This window comes from Dermacentor andersoni, chromosome 10, assembly GCF_023375885.2.
Source record: "Dermacentor andersoni chromosome 10, qqDerAnde1_hic_scaffold, whole genome shotgun sequence".
Lineage (NCBI taxonomy): Eukaryota > Metazoa > Arthropoda > Arachnida > Ixodida > Ixodidae > Dermacentor > Dermacentor andersoni.
Window position 1 is genome coordinate 46,354,496 of NC_092823.1, and position 20,644 is coordinate 46,375,139.

General features: G+C 43.6%; 1 protein-coding gene across 1 annotated transcript in view; it reads left to right on the forward strand.

The window, feature by feature from the left end:
• LOC126543122 (ornithine decarboxylase-like) overlaps nt 1-17,636 on the forward strand; it is a 38,007-nt gene extending 20,371 nt beyond the window's left edge. Inside the window, exons 5-10 of the mRNA XM_055062266.2 lie at nt 2,256-2,422; nt 3,784-3,918; nt 8,777-8,942; nt 10,375-10,528; nt 14,526-14,629; nt 15,812-17,636. Coding sequence (XP_054918241.1) covers nt 2,256-2,422; nt 3,784-3,918; nt 8,777-8,942; nt 10,375-10,528; nt 14,526-14,629; nt 15,812-16,156 — 1,071 coding nt within the window. The 3' untranslated portion in view covers nt 16,157-17,636. The remainder of the gene's footprint in view (nt 1-2,255; nt 2,423-3,783; nt 3,919-8,776; nt 8,943-10,374; nt 10,529-14,525; nt 14,630-15,811) is intronic.
• Nucleotides 17,637-20,644: the final 3,008 nt, after the last annotated feature.

The window sequence follows — 20,644 nt, forward strand, 5'->3', positions numbered from 1 at the left end:
TGAAACGATAAGGAGGTTTAGCAATGCCCTGGCGCTCCTCAGGCAGTGCTCTGACAATCAGCTGGTGCCACGTGCTGGCTCTAACACAGACACGATAATTTCTCCTAAGCAGCAGAAACAGTGCTCTAGAAGCTTTTAGGCGTCTCATAAATTCTACCATGATCAGGACCATCGCCTCCTGCGTGGCCGTGTCGCACATATTGCTAAGTGTGGCGAGACGGAAGGACAAGCGTGGTTGTTTATAGCCTAAACAGTGGTGCTGAAATGGCCGGAAGAGCCAACGCAGGGGTATTGCTTCCATTTGTTCTTGGACCTACAATTAAGAGCAAGCCGTCCGTGTTTTGGTTATCGTTACCAATTTAAGGTGCAGCCAAAGCATTAGCTGGTACATCGTGGCATTAGCTGGTACATTGTGGCAGTGATGTGACAGTTCCACACTTCCGGTCGATTTTATATGAAGCTGTCAAGCTTAGAATATTCATGCATCTCTAGCGGTGGTGGAGTTGCTGCTGTAGTTGGCGGCAAATAGCTCTGTTGGCTGATGAAGTTGAGCTGTTTGGTGAACATCTGCCCTGTTGCACATGATCAGCTCATGGTTGAGATGTTATGGACAGTGTAATAGCGCTCGCGCCGATCCTTCCTGAAGCGGAATGGCTGCACGCTGTGGTTTTTTTGAATGGTAATGGAGTCGTCCCTACGACAAGCGTAACGGTAGCCGGGGTCGGTTTTGTCTCGAAAGAAGCTCTTAAGAAGCCCCAAGGCTCTGCATAATGTGACAGGGGTGATATGTAAACGAAAGGATATGTTTACAAAATATTTAGCAGTAAAGTCGGTCAAGGGATGATGTCTGATCCGGCCCACATGCAAGCGACCTCACCGTCGTCTTTATCGCAGTGTCAAACCTCGAGTTCTTCCATGTATCGATCACTCCCTAACATCACCCTCCCTTGGCGGAAGCACCGTCCTGGCGCGTGCTACGAAGCTGAGCAGCTAGACGGGCAATAGTTCTTCGACCGGGAAACGTGAATATCAATTGGTAGCGAGGACATCGACGAAGCAGGGCCCTGGGGTATAATCTCGTAATTGGCATCAGCGAGTTGACGCAGCACCTTGTAGGGTCCGGTGTAACTTGAAAAGAGCTTTTCTGATAGCCCAACGTGGCGCCATGGCAACCATAGGAGGACCAGACAGCCAGGCATGAAGTGAGCATTCTGTGTCGGCTATCGTAACAGACGACGTGGCCGATATCGTGACAAGTAAAGCATATCGGTTGATCGCCAGGGTTTCTCCACTCAACAGGGTTGCAAGATCGCGTAGCGATTCGCTACTCTTGACAGTATGAGGGCGGACGCCATGAAGTTTGTGTTGGTCTGGCCACAGTGTACACAGAGTGAATGACCATGTTGGCGAGCTGCTGCGGGACAAGGGCTTGGACGAATGGAGTCGTAATTGAGCTCGAATCACCGGCGTGAACTGGGGCAGGGGTCATGGCCTCAATTTCGCGGCGTACCATACGTGTCACTTGATCTGGTGGAACCGACGCCTGTGCTAGCGTCCGGTCTTCGCAAGAGGACGTGGCAGCTGTGTCGGGAAGATTGCCAAGCGCATGACCAATGCGTTGGCTTTCAGCCTGCTCAAAGCGCTGGCAATCCTTTGTGTTCTCTCCATAAAGACAGCAATGTGTCATTATCGTCACAAAAATTCCATATTTTTTTTGTCGATTGCCGATTGCTTAGTACTCAATGAGATCAAAGCTATTGTCCTTAGCGTCTGGAAAAAAATGAAGGCCAATGCTCTGATGCTTTAAGTCGGCTGCAAATGCGATATTGAGGAAGATTTGTAGTAGTATGCAGAAATAACGTAGTAGTGAGTGCTCTTTTATAGCGTACTACCTTTACGCGAGTGCCCTGGCCTCGAGGTGACCATCAGATCAACTTTCTTCAGTTTCTTACAAAAATATTTGCCGAAAGTCCACCGTGCTTCCTCTCCTTTCAATCCCTTAGCCATTTAGATCCACCATTGAAATTTATTCACCATGCGCATGTTAGTGCAGTTTCAAAATAGTGCCTTTGTTAAGGCATCGATATCTTTAATTAGCCCAGGAGAGTGAAATGACAAATTGCTATATGATTTCTTTAGGTTTTAATTGGAATGTCTGTACTTTGTAGATTATTCGTGAAGAGGTTATTATGCGATGTCAAAGGCGAACCTACTTTCTCGTACTAACAGCTACTGTCTTCACTGTTATATTGCAGAGGGAGATTGGTACTATGCTTGACCTTGGAACTACACCTGATCGCATCCTGTACGCACAGACAGTAAAAAATTGCTCGCACGTGGACTACGCTTTAGAACACGGCGTTGACCTTATGACCTTCGACTCTGCAGAAGAACTGGACAAAATACATCAAAAAGACGCAAGGTCTGAAAATTGACGATACATTTTTTCCCGTTACAAAATCTAGAAGATATTGATGACCGGAACAATTTACTTGTAAATATTTATTACTGTTTTAAGAACAGGCCTGTCACATGAACAAATACCCTCCCGAAACCGTACCTGCTATGAGTAGAATAACAGCGCGGAATGAAGCAAAACAGAAGAAAATTCATTTCTCTATCGTCAGCGCTGTACACATCTGAACTACATATTGACGGCACGGTAGGAGAAAAAAAAAACACGCAGGGTACAGAGATTGAGGCGCGAAACAAAGATAACATCTAGAATGAGCACTCTGCAGATGTCAGATATATTGGTCCATATTGGTCATTTCTTTCCACCCATAGTTAGCCAACATTTGGATGCTGTAAGAACAGTGCAAATGCGTAAGCCAGTTATTTATAATGGCAGCATAAATGTGTATCGAAGTATAATTAAACTGTCTTTTGAAACTTCACCATACTCACATTCTTCGGTCAACGATAACGATATCTGTACAGAAGTTAGCACGAATTTAAAGTTTTGTTTAACGCTTTTTATTAAATATTCTCTGTTCCTACTATAAACAAGTTTTTTATACAAACTTCGCAATTTGGCTACGATTTTATGAACTGAGGAACAATTATTTTACGAGCAACGCACGACATAAGGTAAAGCTTTCATGTGCCATTCAGAAATGTATTGGATGGGATCTTGCATTGACTTTCATGCATTTTTTTTCGGTGGATAGTACAAATCGCCGCTCACATATGTTTAAAGAGAAGCTTACCCTAAGAGGTCACATAAAGCACAGAGAGTTTTTGTTTATAGGAATATGTTTCGAATGCGATGCACATGTATTTCGACATTTTGTTCGAGCCTCTTCACGCATAAATATTGACGTGATGTTACAGCAAGCGGTATTATATTTGGAGAAATACGAGTGCTACGTTTCGATGAGGCACCTGAGTTTATGCAAAAGAGCTAATAGCAGAAATATGTAATGTATGTGTGCATGTTTCCGCCCAGATTTTTTGCAGCAGTAACGACGAATCTGCATTGAAATCACAATTATTACGTGGACCCCTGCTAACAAGTTTAACATTGCCGTTCTACCGACTCAAGAAGGCGATCTTGGGTTACGGGGATGTCACGTACAATTGGGATTCAGCTTAATTTGTAGGTAAGCGAACGCATGAAAGCAAGTAAGAAGTTTGCTCTGGGAGTATACTTGTAAATCGATTACTAAGGTCATATTAAAGAGCTATGAAAAATTTGCGTACTATCCTATGTGATACTAGATGGCATAAAAGAGGCTTTCGCTGCTCCTATACAGAACTTGATATTTTTTTTTTCCTGTGAAGGCTCTTGCTCCGCATAATCGGCAATGAAGAGGGATGCCACTACACACTGAACAAAAAGTTTGGATGCTTGATTAGCGACGCACCACAACTACTGGAGAAAGCACGAGCCCTTGGCCGCAGAGTGGTTGGCATTGCGTAAGTAGTCTTTCGTGAATATCTGACATGAGTTTAAACTGCTGAATGTTCAATTAGACCAACAAAATATGCTATCTAAGCAAATCGCTATAACTATGCGTAATAGCACCATGCTGATAAACAGCACACATTACGAGAGAGAGAAATAATCTGATTGTTCAAAAGTAATTTGGCGCAATGGTCAGAGTCCCTTTAGTCCAGGACCCCACTGGCCTCGGCCGCGCGTGTGGCCTGGTTTATGAAGGACCGTTGTCCCGCCAGATCTGAGCTTCTTAGCTGTGCCTCCCATTGCTACATTGTGCGGCGTGTTATATCAAACCGGCCTTATCCAAAATCCCAAGTAATTGATTTTAGTGTGAGTTTGCAGCCGCACCACACGGAGTCAGTGCTGTGGCGAGTGGGCAGCATGTCTTTTTGTAATTGGAGGTGGGACCCGACCTGACCTTTGTGCCATCTGGTGGCTTCATCGCCACTGAGTTGTGTGGGAGGGGAGGGTATATTTTTTTCTGGTTGTGCGCTGCTTAGCGAGAATCCCTCGGACATTCTTTGTATCGCGGTGACGATGCCTTCTCAAGACAGTCCCAGTCGACTCTGCCCAGTTAGGAATCACTCAGGCTAGCGAATCGGCCAGTTCGTTCCCACCCAGGCACGTGGGGCCTGGCCACATCTAAGTTTGTCTCTAAACTTTGTGCACAGTACTTACTTTCAGAAGCATTGTCTAAACATGTTGAGGAACAATAAGAACGTCACTTTCAAAACACTGCTTCCACCTTAGCTTCCATTAATGAAAGAACTCTCGAAACTCGTCAACTATAAACTTCTTTGGCAGCGATGTCGTTTCTTTATAACTTGTTGCTACATCCCCTAATGCCGTCTTTGCAGAATTAGATTGTAATTCAGAAAAAAAAAAAATCTGGAGGACGCTGAAGCTTCGCCTTTAAAAGGGAACTTGGGCTCGGGCCCAACTCCGACGCGGCCAATTCAAATACATGTAAAACGAAGAAACGCTTTTTTGAGATAACTTTGGACCAATTTTAATAAAATTTGTGGCATTTGAGTGAGAAAGGTAAATTTTAGTGACCGTTAGGAGCGGAATTTCCACTTATTGCAAGAGTTTTGTTAAAAGAATTTTTAAATATTCAAAAGTTCTAAAAGCTAGAAGCACGAAGTTTACGAAATAATAGCCCTGCATCAAGAACAGGTATCGCGGCTCTGTAAACAGCATTCATTAGACCATTGAAAGCAGACAAATTCAGCATGTCAATTTATAGCTTACGTGAATTCTTTACGTTGTGTACAAGGGTTCTGCATAAGGTGTACAAGGCTTATACATATTACTAATTTTCGTATATTCATGTGTAACATGTAGATTTTGTGCGCTTTCTATTTACTATTGGACGTAATTCACAGAATTGTGACATCATTTTCATTGCTGCGTTACAAGGCAAACATGATAGTTTCGTTCTCTGAAAATTGGCGATCCTTGCCAACTTTTTTCAAAACTTCGATACCGACAGTCACTAGATTTAAGTTTTCCTTTTCAATGCAATATAGCTCGTTAAATTTGGTGCAGTGGTTGCCGACAAGAAACTAATTCCCCTTTTACATGTATTTAGATAGGACCACTCGAGCTAAGGCTTCCTCTTAAGATTGGAACGCTATAGCATTCAAAGAGCCCTGACTGTTTCTCACGCTAGCCAGTAACTGCAGCATATGCAATTTTAATGTTTATTGGGAAACGCTGGCGGCGAACGCTATGCATGAAGGCGGGCTTTCTGGTAGAAGCACGGTCTGTTTCCTGGGCTGCGATACCGCGGAGCCCTCTGGAGATGTTGCAAGGAAGCTGGCGCGTCGCGCAAACGGCTGACGCCGTGGCTGGCCTATAACTGGAAGAAACGCTGGAAAAGGGGTTTGCCTCAGTTATGACGTGACAGAATTATGTTTTCTCGTATATTCAAATCACAATCCGATGCTCTTATGTCTATAGTGCGTACATGCTGTAGTACCTACTTTATCTTGAAAAATTCAATTAGTTCAGTAACGTCTTTGCGCCACATGGAGGACCTGCGCACGGATGGTTCAAAATTTGTTTTGCGAAAACAATGCGGAACGCCGGATTTCAACGCCAGATGTTCTGCGACACGGGGCCCTTCATGCTATCACGTTAAAATAGACGTCGCAGTGTGCTATATCCGCTATCTCATAGGGATGATTGAGCACAGAGGTCAAATTACGTGGCAGTAATCCACACAGCGACATTGTCGTGATGTTGAATACAACGTCCCGTATTTACAAATTGGCTCGCAAGTTACCAATACGTACTTCAACACGCTTCAAACCGTTCACATTGAAAAGTGCATCGACATTTTCACTATAAGCTTAGTAATAAGCCAAAGTATAAGCGTGGTGCAAACGTGTACTGCATTCAAAAACGCTGTCAGCATAACTGAGACATTGCTTCGCTTTCGGGCTTACTTTCTTCGCTTTTGCCCTCCTTGCATTGCTTTCTGTGCGAGTGCAGCTCAATATCGTATTCGTAAATAAAACGTAGGTTGCTTGTGCGGACTAATTGTACGAGTTGGTTGCTTTCGACTGAAGTTTGCATGTCGACGTGCAATTCTTTTCTATGTAGCTTTCGCTCTTAAGTGTGCAGTTTGTGTCTCGTTCTAGTGCAAAACCTTTTTTTCAAAATTTTCGTAAGAATCATATGAAGAGCCGACATTCCCAAACCAGATGCTTCTGATATGAACCAAGCTCTGATGAAAAGAAACATTCGGCGAAAACAGAAATTGAGAGAGCACGAGTGATCAATGTTTGCACCACCCGCCGTGGCTGCTCAGTGGCTATGGTGTTGGGCTGCTGAGCACGAGGTTGCGGGATCGAATCCCGGCCACGGCGGCCGCATTTCGTTGAGGGCGAAATGCGAAAACACCCGTGTGCTTAGATTTAGGTGCACGTTAAAGAAACTCAGGTGGTCAAATTTCCGGAGTCCTCCACTACGGTGTGCCTCATAATCAGAAAGTGGTTTTGGCACGTAAAACCCCATAATTTAATTTAATGTTTGCGCCCTCGCCCTATATAGCGGGGCCTCCTGATGATTCATCGTCCCTCAGGTCTTGACGCACCTCTCAAAATCGCCCGAGCTCACACGAACACAAGTATTTTATTAATTAACTTAAAAATACCCCACAGGCCTATGAAGAGGCATAGGGTGAGGGGGGCATATGACACAATTTATTACAAAATACAATCGATAAAAAGATATCGATGCATAAAGGAGCTCAAACATTGACACCAGACGAAGAAATTTGCATGTATACAGAAAGCTGCCAAAAAAGGAAAACAAACGAACAGATGAGCATTGCATAAAAACAGGAAGAACCGCAAGAACTATTACATAAAAGCAGCAAGCTACTATGCGTCGAGATGTTATACACTGCGTAACGTTAAAAATAACATCACATGGCATAACGCGCGACAATGCATTGAAAACGTAAACTTAATAGGTTTGCAAAGTACTCGCGTACCAACTCAAACCTACGCACAGTGTGGAGAAGTATGTTTGAGCAAATTACAATTATATACGATTACACCATAATAGGCAGCTTTAGTTGGGCGTCGGCAACCACAGACGTAGGCAGCGCGCGAGGTTGCGGGAGCGTAGCCGAACCTGCGCGCACGAGACGGTAATAGTTGGCCGGACGCAAAAGCGGAGAAGGGATTGCTGACTTGCGCGCGCAGGTCTCAGTAGTGTGCTATTCACCGCCGCCATATGCCACCTTCTGAAACTGTGTAGCCAGCATCAGCCGCCACGAAGTCAAACCACAAGCCGGAGTTATATCTTTGGCAAGAGCGATATCGAAAAATGCCCTCTCGTGGACACGCGAGAACCCGCGAGAACCCGCGAGAACGTCCAGCGAAGCCCGCTGAGCCCGCAGCGGGCGCTGCGCAACTTTTGAAAAGCTGCGGGCGCGCGCAAGATACCGTGCGTGCTCCTGTGTACTGCACATGCGCACTGACGCCTCCGCGGGTTTGCCGCGTTCGCAGCGCTGCTGCGGGGGCCCAACTAAAGCTGTCTAATGTCACCATTTCCATAGATCCATGGCCCCCTCCCCAAATAAGGATTAATTTCTGTAATTTTTGTCCCATCACACAGAAAAGAAAGCTTGATACAGTAACATTGTTTATATTGTTGGTGGACCTGCATTAACAACACAGGACAAAAACGGTCAGCAGTCACGCTGACCATGGAGTTCAAAGTGGTGCTCTTCAGTATGAAGGCCGTGAAAACAGTGCCGCTGCACCATCTAATTTATAAGGCGACTCACTGCAAACATTTCTTTAGGCCGGGAATCGCATATCTAGGGAGCTCAAAGAATACGTGGAAGTAACATTAAGAAATCCTTCAATTCAAGGGAACCATTGAATTAGATTACGTTTCATCAGCATTAAGAAAACCATAGAAATTAGAAGGCATGTATTGAAATCTAAAGACGCATGCCATAGAAGTTTGAGAAATTTCAACTTTAAACGCAGTGAGGGTAATACGCCTTCACAAATACACTGAATCTTGATGGCGCAAGCATACGTTCTCGAAGACTTGCTGACACGGCAGTTTTAAAAGATATAGTAGTAACGGTAAGGTCACTAAGACTAAAGTAAGCGATGTTTGAATTAGTTGGATGCAACAATTTATCATACCTCGATTTAGGTAACCAATTATTTTGCTCGAGGCTCCCTCTGCTCGGAGAAAATATCTAGCGGGGCTGAATACCATGTTACCATAATGAGAAAGTGCATGTAATGCTTCAGGACAATATCTTGGTTTAATATTTATTAAACCTTATATTCTTTCCAGGTTTCACGTAGGCTGTGCTTATCAAGACCCCAGCATCTTCGTAAGAACAATTGAACAAGCCAGAAAAATATTTGACTTGGCAACTGAGATGGGCTTTCAAATGAACGTTCTTGACATTGGTGGGGGATTTCCTGGAGGTCTCAGAAACAAGGAAAAATTTCTCAAGGTAATTGCTTTGTTCGTTTTTTGTGTATTTGTATTACCAAGCCAATGGCAGTGCCAGCATGGTGATACGTTTAGATAAAATGTTATTCGAATCGTTGATACTAGAAAAGTTAGAAAACCACGACTTTCGAAGGTCTGTTATATTTCCGCATTTTGATTATCTTGGTGGCAAAAAATTATTTTAATATCTGTCAATTTCACCTGCTTGGCTTTTCTTTTGCGAGTCTTTTGCTCAAAAGTACTTGCAGCACCTGTGCAAGAAGTATCCAGTAAAAACGTTCAGTCATGTCGTTTACTCCGACATTACGCTCAAGTGAAACATCGCTTGTAAAATCATCTGAGCCCATTTTGCCCGTAGAACATTTATATAAATTAAACGTATCATATTAAAACGTGTACAGATTACGTAAGAATCTGTACAATAACGATAGCGTACGGAAAATATATGAAATAATTACGATGCGTACAGAAAATTTCAAATCCACCAAGGCACGAACTTGGCAACTCACAAGTTTTAGCACTTATTGGCATGCAGCCTCCAATCATATTTGACAAATACATACTGGATATCATTCTGGCATATTTATGCAACGCATGTACCGTTAGGCTGCTTACTCTACATTATCGCGATAATCAAGTTTGATCTGTATTGCTATTGTGAGTTGCTTTGTAGAGGTGACAGCTTTGTCCGTATAGCCAACATCTCTACGCCTATGAACAAATTATATGCCTCTAGCGTACTTCTGTGAAGCCATATATGCAAATCCAAAGGTACACTTCGTTGATAATCAGCAGCGATAGCGCATTGGATGTGAAAATTACTGCTAGGGCACTGTGGAAATTAATCGGACCCCGTGGACACTTGCAGCTCGGCATTTTCTCTCAGAGCCACCAAGAATCACGGGGTATAAATTGGCATTTCCCGGCACGTGAGATTATTTAGCAAGAAGTTATGCTTACAAAAAGTAATACCAGCCATCATAAAATTCTTTGAGGTTTACTTATTTTGTGTGTTTACCATTATTTGTTTTGCTTCGACATGGATAGCTTTTTTTTTCTTCTGGAGAGGACACATGCAGAATTGAAGCAGAAGGCATGGCAACGGTGTTAGCCACCCAAACTGTAAACTCCGGTACAAGCGTTAAACAAGTTCAAGTGCGCGACAAAAAAAAAACGTAATTTGAGGCGAAGCTTGGAGACGCAGTTCTATTAGACATTGTATTATCCAACAGTCATGAAACATTAAAAAGATTGCGTTCATTTGGAGTGTCGTTAAGTACACAAAATTTGCCGGGCTTTTACCACCACAACGACAACGTAAACATTTCACACCTCGGAAAGCTAAAGCAAGATATGCCTCAGTAAATCGCGCAAAATCTGTGATAATGTTGTTTGCATGATTTCATCTGTTGATAGTGATTGCGCATCCACAGGTGTGTGCCTCCATCCGCTCCGCTCTGGACGCTCACTTCCCATCGCCAAATGATATAACGATTCTGGCCGAGCCTGGTCAGTTCTTTGTGACTTCAGCTTACACTTTGCTCCTCAAAGTAGTTGGGAAAAGGAAGAGGAATCTTCTGATCGACGGTAGGTGTATAAATTGGAAGAGACATGTTCCCCTCTGCCGATCATACTTGTCAACCAAATGATAAGTATAGCTAAGAATTCCATTCAGTGGAATGGTACGAAATAGTATACTTGGCACATTGTGTCTTCCCTTCATTTAGTTCTAATATTGCAAATTACAGCTAGGACAATATGCCATTTTTTTGTCGAAGGAAAAAATGTTCTTGTGAAAAGGTTGGCGTGGTCAGTGGTGCTATACTTTTTGAAGGCAACATGATTAAGGGAGCCTGAGTAAGACAACATGATTAAGACAACCGAAAAGATGAAAACAGACACATCGGTGTTGTGGTAGCATTTCTTATCGGCAGGAACTTGTAAGTGTAGTTTGTAATTCGGTGGCACTGTAACGTGAGGCATTGGTTGTAAGGCGCTAGAGCACCGATTTCGGGGGCGCCGTACTGAATGGTATGGGTTGACCAATTTGGATAGCAAGGAAAGTAGTGTGCCCTCGCAAGATCTTTCTAAAGGACAGATCATTATGCAGGTCAAAACGATGCCTTCGGTGATGTAGTCAGCATGACGCCGTTAGAGGTATTCGCGGCGTAAGCACCATGATACAGGGAAAGGGTAGCGGGAGAACGGTGTGACGTATGGAGCGACGTGACAGCAGGAGAGGTGACACTTGCGTGGCTGGCTTTGTCATATATATATATATATATATATATATATATATATATATATATATATATATATATACATAAATGGATGAGGCGCGCATGGTTTCGCAGTGTTCTCCATCAGGTGGCAAACGATGTAAGGAAGCGACAACTTCTTACCGGATAGCTGTGTGCTTACATGTGTACACACTACAGATATTTCCAGAGTTAAAGGATCCTGAACTACGTATAGTTATCGCTGAAAAAACGCAGTCGGCGGATGGCGTACACTGCTGCGAACAATGTAGCGAAATTTGCAGTCATGCGTGACACGCATAACTCAGAAGCGTAGCGCGAAGTAACGTATTTCCCAAATACTCTGTTTTTGAACGAGGCCTGATCATCATCCTCTTTGAAGCTGCCGGCAGCTTACATATGTCGCCAAATACGAGATTCCCATACACGGCTGTCATTGGCTGATCGCTGATATTGATACGGAACAGCCGCCACAGTGTGGCTGCACTGAGGTGGAAGAAGACGACGTGTGTGCCCGCTTGATACAGCGTCGCCATATTTGCCACTGTTGGTCTTCGTGTAAATATATTGTAAGTAGACTTGTACATCAGCTACACGTAACATTAATTTGGTGGAGGTTCGGGGTATCGATCCCGTACCTCAGTGCAGTTCTCCTCAGTGCAGCCACACTGTGGCGGCTGTTCCTTATCAATGCCAACTCAGGAAGGGTGTCTGGGTCAGTGCACTTCTTCATATGGTTGCAGCGTATATTTAATGACCCACTTTGTTTAACCGGCTGACGTAAGCAAAAAAAACAGCTTTCGAATTTCAGTAAGCATTGCATACATCTAAACGTAGCTGAATAACACAGGCCCGCGCTCGTCTACAATGCCCAAATGGCTGCACTTGTCTACACAAATGGATACACTGCTTATCGGTGTCGTAGCCATTTGGTTTCATTCATTTTGATTCGTTCTGAACGGTAAACAAGCCTCTAACCATGCAGAACTTAATGCGATGCAGAACTTAATGCTTCGCACGTTTGCCAGTGTGCGCTCACTCCTGGAAGCTCCCGGCTAGACGCCTTGGCGCGAATCCGTTAGCACTGAGCTATTAATCACATCCCTTCAAATTGCTCAAAATAGATGTGGCTTCACTCCGTCGGTCATGTTTCACGTCACAGTAGGAACGGGTCCGCATCAAGTAACACGGCCAGACTGGTGCACGGAAGCGCGAGCGCACGCTCCAGCACTGTCTTGCATCAAGCAAAGGTTGTGCATGCGCAATGGAGTTGCACGCAGCTGCGGTCTGCCACGCGGCGTAAATACCGCGGCCGCTGCGGGGTGACGCGACGAGTTCGCTGACAGCTCACTGCGGCCGGCTGATAACCGCGTTTTTCGCGTCGCGGGAGCGAACATTGGACGTAGTGGCGTCTACGTGAACATCCAACATGAAATTTCAACTGGGCGCCACGGTCATGTTTAGTAGTAGGCGGCTTGTGGGCGCGGTCCCCTCAGTGGTAGCCTTCGCAGTGCCAGGCGTAGAACAAATAGAAGGAGCAACGCGAAGGGGATCAAAGGAGATATCTGACTGCCAATAACACCGCTAATAAAGACCGCATTAAATTACTATTTACTGCAAAATGTTTCTGAAATGGTCATTTAACTTCAAACACTTTTCTCGACATCCATAAAAAGTGTTTTAAGGCAACTTTGAGGAAGTTTTGATTTGCCTGTTGCACATCTCCTGACACCTACAGAAAAAGGTGTTTTAGTGACCCAATAAAAAGGCTCTTTAAGCATTGTATCTAAGAAAATAATATAAAGGTTTTTTTTTTCGCGGGCGTGCACTTCTTTTTCTCGAAATCTTCAGGAATTTCAACATCAAAGCAACAGGGCCTGATTTTTCCCGGCGTCTATTTGCATGCACGAGTTTTTAGCAGTTTATTAACCATCGTTTCAGTTCCGAAGAGGTGAGGCAGGAGATCCTATAACTGCGGTAATGTTGCTCATGAGCGATATCCCGGACTCCGTCCAGTCTATGGCAAGGAATTCTTAAAGTGCATGCCCCTCCTTTTTTTCAATCAGTAATGAGGCAGCGCCTGGTGGAATGTCCTGGGCACCATAGACACGTAGCCGCAGAATGACATTGGCTACGTATTGTGACTGTAGAAAGAGTTAAAGCAATGTCTTCCAGATAACTACCGGGAAATGAGGCCCCACGCTTTTTCTTACATCCTTGAAATGTTGTAGCGCCCGAGCGGGCTTATTCTTCGCAAACTGAGTCTTTTGCATATAGACAAAGTTCAACACCCTAATATATGCAAAAGAGCAGAACGGGTTAACTAAGAGCATTCATTAGCATCTGTTGTCGACAATGTTGACGAAACAACAATGATGGTGTTGGAAACTTGTTTTAATAGTCAACAGACCCAAAGAATTTCAATGTGTTTGTTCATGTTCAGTGCGTGGTATGTTCATAGCAAAAGCTGGATGCTCCGTTATTAAATAATACCTGTGTTGTGTTTGTATTAGGTAACGTGTTTTAGACTAAAACAAGAAACAGTGATTGCGCTCTAGTGTTTCACTTGACAGCAGTCGAAGTTGTAGGCATGTGGCATTTGACATGTTAAAGAGTAGCATGTAGACAGATTTGCTGACCTAACAATTTGTTATCTTAGAAACTTCTACTCAATTTGAGATATGTTACAAAAAAGCTCATCCTTCCGTTGACGAAGTGATTATATTTTGAAATACTTAGAACTTGAATATTAGTTGACCGTGTTATTGTAACCCTCAATCATGTTAGGCTAAACCATGAGAATTCTTAATGTGGCCAGCAATACGGCTTGGCTTCTATGCGCATTGAACAAAATATGAATGTGCACTTTCGAAATTTTTACCTCAGACGCGTATTAGTTGCAGGTTATGCTAAGAATGAAGTCGAATTGCGTAAGACCGTTCTAGTGTTGGGCATTACTTACTGGTCATAGAACAAAGGAAACCAGTGGCCAAAAAGAGCTGGTAAACTCGCGTAAAATTAGGAGCTTCACAATTAGAGAGTCAAAATAGCTGATAGCTTCCTTGTATTTTTTTACAGCACTGCAGTCGATTTATGAATCATTTAATATATATACGTTGTCAAAAGAAAACATATTTTTGCTTTTGAAATTTTCATAATGTAGTAGCAAGAGTGCTTCGTAGATTAACTCAAAAGCTGCTAATAATATAGAATGTGTTGTAAGGCACCCACCTGCGCTTACGGCTGATAGAAAGTCAACGTGTTTCGATCGCCTTGCGAAATTGTCGAGCAGTATTGAAGCACATCTTTCTCTGTATTACTTTCAGGAAAGATCCAAGAGTACCAGGAAGTCTTCCTGAGTGAAAGCAAAAGAAACTGCATCACTAATTGCATCTACGATTTCTTGGACGTACAGTTCCGGCCACTTGACGTAAGGATTATTGTCATATATATACTAAAGCCTCCTCTTTCCCATATTGCACAATAAATGAGGCTGGGTGAAGGCGGGTTATAGTTTACGCAAAATCCTGTGAAGAAATTGTTCGGCTATGGTAAAGAAGAAAAACAAAGGGACGTGAGAAGTAAAGCATGCTCCTAGTGGTACGTGCATTAGCGAAAAAAAAAAAAGAAGCACCAAGTGTCACTATTTCGGTAGCAATAGAAAGTTTAAATTGCCCTTACCAACTTTCAGCTCTTTCAGAGGTGGGTATAAATATACCAGCACCTGGTTGACGTGTGTGTTAGATGATGGTAAAGCGTTTAGTCTAACGCTGAACACTATGAAGACCTGGTATATTTAGTTGAATCGCGTTAGCACAAGAAAAAATTTTAACGACTATCTGGCTTTAACAACAGAAACGTGGTGAATAAGTTTCGGTTACTCATTTCTGAGTATATTCTCCACTTTCTACATTCAACCAGACTCGTCGTGAAGTGATGTCTATTTAGCATGAATGTAAAATGTAACGATGCTTTCAAGATACCTGGTCCGAAAGTGTGCGTAAATGTGTCAAAATTTCGTCTGGCAGTACCTCAAACTGATAAAGGAAATTTTCGAAAGCGGTAACTGGAAGGTCAATGCATTTTCTACCGCATTTAAAGAGCACACTTCTCGAAAGTGATGCATGGCTTAGCATTTCTTCTAACGGTGTATGACATCACATGGCAGCAATGCAATATTTCATTTGGAATATGTGGACTAAAGTGATAGTTTGAATTCAGTTGAATGTATGATTACTTCAACATTCCTTTATGTAAATGTCAGCCTAGATAAAAGCCTAGCGAAATTTATTTTATTGTGGTGGGTCACATATTTTTTTAGCTATCGTGCACAGGAAAATATACTTATGATATATTAAGTATCTATCCGCTGTACCATGTCCTGCCTTGTGCATACAACGAAGTGCTCTAGTGATCTGACGTGTACGTCTGCCGTGCAGCTATTTCTTGGCAACATTCGCCAGGTAGCAAAGGTTCGTCGGTGTTTGTTTCTTCCTTCTACTGAGTATAGCGTAAACTAAGTGCATGTATACAACCCTCACCGCACAGCTTTGTATCGCCGAAGACTCGATGAAAAGCTTCTCACATTTGTTTTTGCTGATATTTCTTGCAGCCACCCTACGATCGACCGCGCGACCTTCTCAGCACCCTTTGGGGGGCCACCTGTAGCCCGCTGGACTGCATCGCCGACAGGCAGCTCTTTTTCGACGCCAAGCCGGACGAGTGGATAATCGTGGACAACATGGGGGCATACTCGCTCGTAAACGCTTGCGGCTTCAACGGCTTCGGATTCCCGCGCGTTCACTACGTGGTCCATCCAGCGGATGCGGCCAGCGTACGCGCAATCCTGGACGCCTTGCCCGTGGAAGGCGGTTACGGGCCAGCAGTTGAGATCGTCAAGAAACGTCCCAGTGACAACGCCCTCAAGAAGAACGGCCTGATACAGAACGCTCATTGACAAGGTTCGGCTCGAGCAATAAGCCCGATGAGAAAAATGACTTGGGGGATCGCATTTTAGTTAGCCGGCACACTGTCTATTCAACGCGAGCGCTAGCTTCCGGCAACTACTTAGTATATTTTGAAGCCCTCGCATCTTTCTTTAAGGTAGTGGTTAGCAAAGGCATAGAAGGTATTCCTTTACTAAGTGCCAATTTTTCTAGCATTTAATATTCTGCTAGAGAAGGCGCAATTAGCAAATTGAATGTGTCTCGCTAGAACGACGGAGCTTTTATCATTGAAAGCATTGCAGTTCAATGTAGTGCTTATTTTGCGTACTTCAGATGCGGAAATGTGTTGGACTTGGACAGGATGAGTAAACGAAGATCCTTCTCAAAGACAGTTTGCGACAGCGCTACAGCCAAAATTTGGAAAGAACTGCAGCGAACATTTAGATACCGGAAGGTACAGTCTCCTTAGTCAAATTTGGATGGTGGAAGCTTCATCCTATTTATGACAGTTAGCCGGAGACCTCCCCCACGATCAATCTATTTCCTCGCATTGTTAAGGGTGTTTTTACGGGTTGAGACAATTTGCAGCTCTGCTGTGAAAGATGCAGCAACTATAAAATTTTAACCGTGGTGTGTATTCACTCTATGTGGGATGTCGATGAAAAGTGACAATTTCTTTCCGGATAAAGAAGTTTGATCAAGACAGATAGCGGCGTCCTCGAGACAGTGGTTTATTTCTACTTCTGAAAAGGTGGAATTCTTCATCTCTTTCATTGTATGTAACGAACAAAAAGAAAGAAACATCTCCAGTATTCCGTTTCATAGTGGCCATGGCAAGTTAAACGAAAGGGGGAAAACACATAAAATTGAAATAATGGTCGTAGTGGCTGCGACTATTTCGCTTTCTTTTAATTTTTAAGGGGATGATAAGGAAACATTCATTAGAAAATAGAAACTTATTTAACGGTCATATATTACCGCTTGTCGACACATTTAGTGGTCTTGCAATAAAGAAAGAATAGAACCGCCCATTCTTGCTTTTCAAAGAAAATAAACCTTTAATAATACGTATGTAAATTCTGGATACTCACTAATGAAGAAAAAGCTAGTCATCACCGGGTATTATTGGCTGCTGTTGGAGCAATATAGCAGTAAAAGTGAAAAGATTGGCTTAACTGACAGGGAATGTAGCTTTGTAGCCTTTATTAGGGATGATGTTCGAAGATGTTAAGCGACAGGATTTGTATTGATTGTATTTTGGTTGAGATATTTAGTGACCTACAACAGCCGCTTTCGCGCTACAAAATGCTCAAAAAGCCTGTTGTGTTAAAAGCCTGTATACAAATCTGTAATCTTTAAAGTGTGCATCATTACTTGTGCGGCAACAAAAACATCTTCCTTTGATACATTTTAATCTGAACTCTATATCTGGGCCCTATTGGCTACACAGTTTGGTCCTGCAGAGAAATAAAACTGTAACCCCATGCTTGCTTTTTCTTGTTTCGTGTATTCATTGTGCATTATGCTGCACGCTATCACCTAGAGGTGTGTGCGAATGACGTACAAAGTATTATCCTCGGGTACAACTGATTGCAGCGCTGCCATCGGTGCTCTGCAAAGGTTAGCAAAGGGATTCCCCTTTGCCATTTGTTAAGTTTGGCTAAAATAGCTGTGTTTTCATGCTTTGGTTGCGCTCTTAGCGTGCTCACGTACCATGGTACTTTCTATATGTTACATATACTTTAGAATAAGGTAATTTTGTAAATGGCAGTGTCAGGTGTACGAGAAATATTGTGTAATAAGTATATCTTCACACAGCGACAGTCGTCACGGTTAACGCACGATCGTCTTAGTCATTCAGCAAATATCGCTCCGCGTAACCTGCGGAGCTTCCGAAACCAAACACGATCTCAGGCTTCATTCGCAAAAATTCGTGCAGGCTAAGCGACACTGTAGCAGAACGGTAGTTTTACATGTTGCTCAAGATTATTGCATTTGGTGTTGCATATACAAAGCTTTTGAGGACATGAAAGATATCGCAATTTCGCTGACTTGCCTTTTATTTCGAACATTAGTTGTGAAACGCACTACAATGCTTCGCCGATGCCAAGTATATTTTACAACAGTCCTCTATTCTGTTAGCATATTCAAGGTACTTCGCGAGCTTTGCGGGGGCCACATGTGTATGTTTGTCTCCCCTCATTTTCCCGCCTACCCATGCCACTGAAAAGTGCACGGTCGAATGGGTATTGCACCGGGCTGCTGTGCTGAGCCAACAAGGATCGAATTCGACCGTCAGACCAACTTGCGTCAATGAGTATGTGCACTTATGTGCCGCTCTTCATCGAACCTCCTTCACATGCGGGACTGGGTAGACACCGCTGTTCAATGAACCTGTTTTATGGCAAGTTGGGTCAGAAGTCATGCATCAGTAGGTGTGTGGCATTCTTCAATCAGTGCCTCTGGTGCCAGCTTGGATAACAGGTGTGACACTGGGAATGCCCCGCTCTAGAATCACGAAAAATAACTGTTGGATGCATCTGATGCTTCACGGAATCGAGCCTATGCTACAAGGTTTTCTCGAGGAGAGCAAACCAACGCTTTAGCAGGTTGCACCATATACTCTCTCGGTGCGATTCACTTTTGAATGAACGTCTTTCAATCAATCGCCTGAACGAGATGCGCCACGAATGCACTGGGTATCTGACGCTCTTTAATTAACCTCTCGTCAACTTGAGGTCACTCAGTATGTGCTACTGGATGCGCGATAAGGTAGGGAACAAGTAGCAGCGTTTACACGCACCAGCGTTCGATGCTTCTGATCTCGAAGGCCGCGCGTGGACGTCTCGACAACGTTACTAGATGGAGTAGCGCGTCAAGAAAAGCGCGAGAGAGGAGCCCGGCTGCCCCATAACATGTTTCTCAGTGTTTGCACTCACCGACGCGCCACGCATTTCGGAAGTTACATGAAGGCTTCGCGACGGCGCCGCTAGGTGGCGCCGATTGTTCTTAGGCAAGCAAGCAGACTAGAATTGAAGTGAAGGAAGCTCGCAGTAAAATTGAGTATGAAGAACGGCTGAGGAATATGGAAGAAAGTGAATGGGCTGGGAGAGTGTTCAGGAAAAACACTGATTGACAGTGGAAGAAAAGAACTAGGAAACTTACCAGCAAGTATGTGGCCTGTAGAGTGGGCAACGCAGCAACAAAGACGGTCAAGCGGAAAGTCAGAGAGGCTAAATAATCTCATAGGTGGCGGCAATGGAAAGGAAACCTGCCATAAGTAACTACTGAAGAGGAAAAAACGGAATCAGGAAAGAAACAATGATAACTCAAAGGAAAGCTCATTACTTTTCGAAGGGAGATCGGGATGCCTTAGAACACGCGCCTATAAAGCTAGATATAAGAAGGAACAAGAAGCATGTGCTTGCTGCGGTAAAGCAAGAGAAACTATGGAGCATGTTTTATTAGAACGTGAAGACGTCTACCCAGCGCTCCATTTAGGCACCACTGGCCTCCTTGAAGCCCTTGGGTTCAGTAGGAGCAGTAAAAAGGTAAACACGTCCGCAATAGGAATTAGTAAGAGGCGATTGGAGGTTTGGTGGACGAAAAGTAGGGAAATGACAAAAAACGGGGACGTACAAAAGCACAGTTAGCAATAGGGGATCAAAAAATTTGGGTGTGGGAGTTCATAGTGTCTATTCTTTATTTTTTTATTGTTTAGCTTGCTAGGACATTAGGTAGTAAAATAGCGCCCCGTTCCAAAGGGGACGCTCATAATATCCATCCATCCATCCATCCATCCATCCATCCATCCATCCATCCATCCATCCGTCCGTCCGTCCGTCCGTCCGTCCGTCCGTCCGTCCGTCCGTCCGTCCATCCATCCATCCATCCATCCATCCATCCATCCATCCATCCATCCATCCATCCATCCATCCATCCATCCATCCATCCATCCATCCATCCATCCATCCAAGCATGAAAGAGTAGTCCCGCTGCATTACGCGCCTTGTACGTAACTCGGTTAGGCACTGGAACTATGTATTTTCCCCATACTGTTTTAATTATGAACACATCAATGTCGACAGTGAGCGTGAAACGGGTTCTGCGGACTTTTTTGCAAATAAACCTGGTATTACCAGTTTTTCGATTTCGAAATAAAATGTTTATACATGTTATCATGATTAGGACATTTCTGTGAAATGCACTTTCAGATCGGAAAGCATTCGGAAAGCATCACCTTATTGATGTATAATTAAAACTTATCGCTCAAGAAATGCCTGAAAGCCGGACTTCAACGCAGTCATGGCGCGTTGAAGATTTCATTGCGCCTCTGTGCGTCGGCTTCTTTGCCCTTCTCTGTTTAACGCTGCAGCTGCTTATTCGGTCAAGCAGGAGAACACCCCAACTTCCAAATTGTTTTGTCTTAGTCTTGAATACACATGACGCGTGTATAGAACAAAAAAATAAAATATGTAATATAAATATCATTGACAAAT